Here is a 6,360-nt window from a genome sequence, read left to right as displayed (position 1 = left end):
AATGCTCTATACGGGTTAAAGCAGGCACCTAGACCCTGATACAGTCGGATTGAGGGATATTTTGTCAAGGAGGGACTTGTGAGGTGTAGTTATGAGCCCACTCTTTTTTTCAAGACTGAAGGAGATAAAATCTTAGTGGTAAGCCTCTATGTTGATGATCTGATATATACAGGGAGTGATGTTGGTATGTGTGAAGACTTTAAAAGGTCTATGAAGCTGGAGTTTGACATGACAGACTTGGGAAAAATGAAATATTTTTTAGGTGTTGAGGTACAGCAAAACTCCGAAGGTATTCATTTGAATCAAACAAAGTATGCTAGGGAAGTGCTTGATAGGTTTGGAATGGGAGGCTGTAATTCAGTGAAAAATCCTATTGTTCAAGGGACTAAGTTGTATGCAGAAGATGGAGGTGTGGATGTAGATGCAACTCTGTTCAAGCAAATGGTTGGTAGTCTCATGTATTTGACAGCTACCAGACCAGACTTGATGTAGATTCATGGCTAAACCCAAGGAGACTCACATGTTAGCAGCAAAATGGATCCTTCGGTATTTATCACGAACTCTGGATATGGGGGTGTTTTACAAGAGATGATTCAAGGAAGTTTTGCTTGCATTCACAGACAGTGATTATGCTGGTGATTTAGATGATAGAAAGAGCACATCGGGATATGTTTTTCTAATGTGTGAAGGAGTTGTATCATGGTGTTCAAAGAAGCAGCCTGTTGTAACTTTGTAGCAGCAGCTGCTTGTGCATGCCAAGGCATTTGGATGAAGAGGATTCTTGAATAGCTTGGTCATACTAATTGTAAGTGCATCTCAGTATTTTGTGATAATAGTTCTACAATTAAGTTATCAAGGAATCTTGTTATGCACGGTCGAAGCAAGCACATAGATATGAGGTTTCACTTCTTACGTGACTCACAAGAGATGGTGCTGTGAAGTTGGAATATTGTGGTACTAATGAACAGGTTACCGACATCATGACCAAACCCTTGAAGCTGGAAACATTTGAGAAGCTTCGTGGATTGCTTGGAGTTAAGGCAAAGAGTGAGATAAACTGAGTTGCAGTCAACAGCTTCAGTTTAGGAGAGGGTATGTTGGAAGCATTTTGAAAGTTTCATATGTCTGTTTGGTAGAGTTTGAAGTTGGATAGTCTTCTTCTGTTCCAAAGTCAGTCAATAACTCCTGGTATTTAGGAGCTTGTTTAGTTCAGTTTTTATTTTGACTATTTCTTTAGCTACTTACCACGATCTTAGGATTGTTAAAAGATGTGGGCTGCATTTTTGCTTTTCTGTTATTTGTAATGTCTTTATAAGCCAAGTTTATTTCAATTGAATAATAACAATCATTCAGAGAGTAAGAAAAACACTTCTGCTTAAAGTCTGGTTGTTCTTTTAGTCGCCGGCCGATAGATGAAGAAATCGATGAATCCTTACATCATAATTCATCTTCTGAGATTAATTACAAACCCAAAAGGTAACTCTGTAGCAGCGGAAGTGAGTCTTCAATGATAGGGATCTTCGGAGGCTGGGTCTCTAGATGTAGAAGTGGAAGCGACAGAGAGAGGTAACCAGTTGCGGCGATAATGCAAGAATTTTAAGCTCTCGATTCATAGTCTTCTTATCATTTCAATGATGCGAATTGCTTCAGATTAGGAATTTCCTCTTTTCCCAATCTCTAGACTGGCGCAATGATTGAGATGATGTTTATTGAATTGGCATTAACTCATAAAATTGAGAAACATGATGTACCTTAAATCTCAAAAATGGAGACGAAGGCGTGCCTCAAGCTCCACGGCTATTGAAAAGCCATCCCAGCGCAAGTGTAAGATCCAACGATGTACTCAGGCTTTCAATGAAACAGATGGCCGATGAAGATATTGAAAAGGCGGAGGGCGAAAGAGGAAAAAAATTACCATATACCAAGACTAACATGGTTGTGATAAAGATATATATAGGGGGTACAATTGTCTTTGGTTTGTCGGCTTGGCTCGAGGACGAAAGAGGAACAAAACCCAAGTCTGCTGATATTTATAGTATGCCAAGGATGACATTGTGATAAAGATGAATAGAGAGGGTATATTTTGTCTTTTAGAGTCGGCTCGGCTCGGCTCAAACCGACACTTCTATTTAGCCGATGAACAGTGGATTAAGAAATAGTATATAGGAAATTTGTAGTGGAAAATTGAAAAAGATGAACAAGCTGAAAGAAACTAGGGAATCACCTTCTTAAGAGAGTCATGACTTGTGAATTGATTCAACAACATCCTCATGACCTAATATGATATGTGAACATGAGAGTGAGAATTAAAAACAGATGCTATTAACTTTTTTTTTATTGAACACAGATTCTATTAACTTAATCACCAAATCTTTGCTCTATTAGTCTTGTTTTATGTCAATTTTGGCATTTTTTTACGTATTTTATTTTTGCTGGTGTCATGTATAGTTGTTGGGTCTTGTCTGGTATGGAAGGGTTTAGGCTTATTGTGAGTTCAGAGGTTCATGCTGTATGGATAGTCTTTGTCCACAACGTAATGTCTTGCTTTGGTTCTAATAAGTTTGTTGTTGTTCTATGCTCTTCGGTGAACCTCGTTCGTGTCTATTCCTTTTTCTCTGTTTTTTTTTTCGGTCGGAGTCTGTCTACTCTTGTTTGTCTTGTATGGATTCCTAGTCTGGACTCTAGTTTGATCTAATCTTCTGTATCGATCCAACCTCTTTTGTACTTGTTTCATGTTCAATGAAAGTTCAGTTGATTAAAAAAATATTAAGCACCAAATCAGATGGCTGACATGGCAACATCAGCAGAACAAAAACAGATGAGAAACTCTCCGACTTGGGCAGAAGAAGTTCTACTTTCTATGTAAATAAGCTCCAGTCGCATGATGGACTTCCCTGTCGTCTCCTGCTACTTCGACTGGACGATCAAATTGCTTCTGCTGCTCTCTTTTATGAGCTACTGTAATTGGTTATTTTTCATCTACTTCCTTTTTGTAATGATTACTTCCTTGTCGTTGTGGCCTGTTTTTATGGGCTCTTAAGGTTTCTTTGGGCCTCTTCTTAATGGACTTTATCTTTTCAATTACCAGAAAAAAAATGGTCCAGTCGCAACGTACCAGATCGGGCTCTTACACGTAATAACCTGCAATAAAATATCGGGGAGTCAAATCTTGATATCGGCTGTTTGCAGCTCACTAAGCTTTGTACGTGGGTAGAAAGTGAAAAGAGTCCATCTGAAGTTACGATCACATTTACATCTACTCTCTCAGCCGGTTAGAATTTCTGGTCTGCATAACAGAACAGAACATGCTCAGTGTTTCTGTGCTCTCAGCCTCCCAATACCTGGTAAGTTGATTCCGTTCCTCTTCCTCTCTCTCTCCTTCCCTCCACTGTTGTTGGGTCCGTGCTACTTATCCACTGCGTTATTTAGCAGGCTTTGCATTTGGGTTTCAGAAGTAACTGGACTTTCGGAACACCATGCGCTTCTCTATCTCAGGTTTTGTAGTGGTTTCAATGCTCGTCCTTCTCATTTCTACTTTGTCGACTTACTTTCTGGTTTCCTTGGTGAATTAATCTTAAATGCAAAAATACCCAGTTTCAAATTGTGAACTTTCTCTGTACAAGCTGCTGTCATCAGTTGGCTGTCGTTAGATAATTGGAGAAAGATAAATACACTGATTTTAAAGTTGAAGATTTTATATCTTAAATAACAATGATGAATCTAGTTTATAGGACTAAAGATTGAATGAAATGTTTAGGCCATTGGACTTTGTAGTGGCAAATTGTATCTTGTTTGCTTCATGGGAATCTGTTAGCTGCACATTTTAGCTTTAGGCTTTGTGTTAGGGAGGCTTGTTTCTTTTTTCAATAACATACTTCAGTTTGGACTAGTTCGCTTTCAATGACCTACTAGATGATGCTTGTTGTAGTGCTGGCAAGTTTTTTTTTTTCATGAATGAAAATGAAACTGGAGCAGATTATTGTTATTAGTAGTATGACAATGAAGTTAACCTTCAGACTTCAGTGCATCAGCGCTTTGAAGTTGATGCATTGCTTCTTTCTTTTCAGGAATTAAGATATCTAACATAGCATCAGCTAACCCCAAATTTTCTTGCAGAAAAGTAGCAATTTAGAGCCTAGAAAGAAGGAAGGTAAAACAAGCTTGAATGCGACGGCCAGGTCTACCTCTCCGACTACTCAGCAACAGAACCCTACTCCACTTGTTACTGCCTTGAAGACTTCAGCTGAGCAAAATGCTGCTACCTTTCACTTTCCTGGGCACAATAGAGGTCGGGCTGCCCCAAATTTTATAACTGAACTTATTGGTTCAAAACCTTTTCTTCATGACTTACCTGAGCTTCCGGAACTTGACAACCTCTTTTCTCCGGAAGGGCCAATATTAGATGCACAACAACAAGCAGCCAAACTCTTTGGCTCATTGGAGACATGGTTCCTTGTAGGCGGTACGACATGTGGGATTCAAGCAGCCATTATGTCTACGTGTTCCCCTGGAGATATATTAATTCTCCCTCGGAATTCCCATGTATCAGCTGTATCTGCTTTAGTATTGTCTGGTGCAGTGCCCAAGTACATTATCCCTGATTATAATCTGGACTGGAACATTGCTGTTGGGGTCACTCCATCACAGGCACGTCTGCTATCACGACAGTTATGGTTATTACTTTCAAATGACTACGTTATTACCTTTCGGACTTAGCTCATATAAAGATCAGATATGCTATGCTCAATAGAATCTTCATAGTTTGTATAACACGGCCAAATTATTTAGGAAGTTTCAGCGTTATTTTACATTGTCACCACCAATATCTTTTAATGAATTTGGCTGTAATAGGTGGAAACGGCTATCAAGGAAGTGGAGAAAGAAGGGGAAAAGGCAGCTGCTGTTTTCATCACTTCTCCAACATATCATGGCATATGCAGCAACTTGAGCAAGATAACCCAATTGTGTCATTCTCATGGGATCCCTGTGATTGTTGATGAGGCCCATGGGGCACATTTGGGATTTCATCCGCATATGCCAAGTTCAGCCATACAGCAAGGTGCTGATATAGCTGTCCAATCCACTCACAAGGTTCTCTGCTCACTCACACAATCATCGATGTTGCACTTGTCCGGTAAACTTGTAGATAGAGAAAAGATCTCTAGATGCCTTCAAACACTTCAAAGCACTAGTCCTAGTTATCTTCTATTGGCATCATTAGATGCTGCAAGAGCTCAAATCAGTGAAAATCCTGAAACCATTTTTGAAAACGCATTGCAACTGGCTATTGAAGCTAGGACTACATTGAGCAGGACTACAGGTATTTCAGTGCTTGATGTTTCAAGCTTCCCTAAGTTCCCTGCAATTGATCCTTTGCGGCTTACCATAGGATTTCGACAGCTTGGCTTGTCTGGTTTTGAAGCTGAAGAAATTTTGTATAGGGATCATGATATCATTTGTGAACTTGTTGAGACCCAATCCATCACTTTTGTAATTACCCTTGGAACTTGTAGAGAGCATGTTCAGAAGCTTGTATCAGGCATAAAGCATCTAGCAGCAGCTTCTGCATTGACTTGTGCTGCTAAAATGAAGGTGGACAGTGATAATCTTGCACCGTTTGCAGATATTAAAACTAGCTTGATTCCTAGAGATGCATTTTTTAGTGGTAAAAGGAGAGTGAGTATTGAAAACAGCTTGGGCGAAGTTTGTGGGGAGCTTATAAGTCCATATCCACCTGGGATTCCAGCACTGATTCCTGGGGAGATAATCACAAAGAAAGCTTTAGACTATCTTCTACATGTTAGATGCAAGGGTGCTTTCATCACAGGAGCTTCTGATTCCCAACTTTCATCCATAATTATCTGTAATAAGTAGTTCTTGCAGAAGAGGTACTTCAACTAGGTGTCAGAATCTGCTTCAAAGGAACAGAAGTTGCACATGATATAGAATACTAATGTACAGGCTTATGAACCGCAACCGGTTTATTCAATAATATGTTAGAAAGCAACATAAGTATTCTGATGTTGATGCCATTGAACAGAATTGAGGTTTTTATAGAATGATTCAGGTTCTAAGTTTATTATCATCTCCCAGGTACATTGGTCTTCTTAGAGTTCTTTTCAGGCTTTCAACTACTTGTTTCTGGTGAAAGCCTTTCTAGTTTTAAAGATTGCAATTTCATTTATTGTCTTCCAGTTTCCCTACAACGCATGTTTTAAAACGGGGGGATTCTATTTACTGGAATTTTACAGCAGATTACTATACTAACAGATCACAAGTAGGTTAGTCAGATTAAAAGATAGGATGGTAGATTATGAGATTAACTATACCACAATTGGAACAGTAGTATGAGATGACACT

At 39.2% G+C, this 6,360-nt stretch overlaps 1 protein-coding gene across 1 annotated transcript; it reads left to right on the top strand.

The window, feature by feature from the left end:
* Positions 1-3,245: 3,245 nt before the first annotated feature.
* Positions 3,246-6,069, top strand: LOC126790765 (uncharacterized). Its single transcript, XM_050517108.1, has 4 exons — positions 3,246-3,344; positions 3,433-3,495; positions 4,117-4,647; positions 4,852-6,069. Exons 1-4 carry the CDS (start codon positions 3,306-3,308, stop codon positions 5,872-5,874), a joined length of 1,656 nt encoding a protein of 551 aa, XP_050373065.1. The 5' UTR covers positions 3,246-3,305; the 3' UTR covers positions 5,875-6,069.
* The last annotated feature ends 291 nt before the right edge of the window (positions 6,070-6,360 follow it).

The sequence above is a fragment of the Argentina anserina genome, chromosome 4 (genome assembly GCF_933775445.1).
Source record: "Argentina anserina chromosome 4, drPotAnse1.1, whole genome shotgun sequence".
Classification (NCBI taxonomy): Eukaryota; Viridiplantae; Streptophyta; class Magnoliopsida; order Rosales; family Rosaceae; genus Argentina; species Argentina anserina.
Note: the sequence above shows the minus strand (reverse complement) of the source record. Positions and strands in the feature narration are given on the sequence as shown.

Bases quoted from the DNA above. Each gene is read 5' to 3' on its own strand.
- LOC126790765 (XM_050517108.1), top strand. From the start codon at position 3,306: ATGCTCAGTGTTTCTGTGCTCTCAGCCTCCCAATACCTG. The intron at 3,345-3,432 runs GTAAGTTGATTC...GTTATTTAGCAG, and splicing joins TCTCAGCCTCCCAATACCTG to GCTTTGCATTTGGGTTTCAG. The intron at 3,496-4,116 runs GTTTTGTAGTGG...ATTTTCTTGCAG, and splicing joins CATGCGCTTCTCTATCTCAG to AAAAGTAGCAATTTAGAGCC.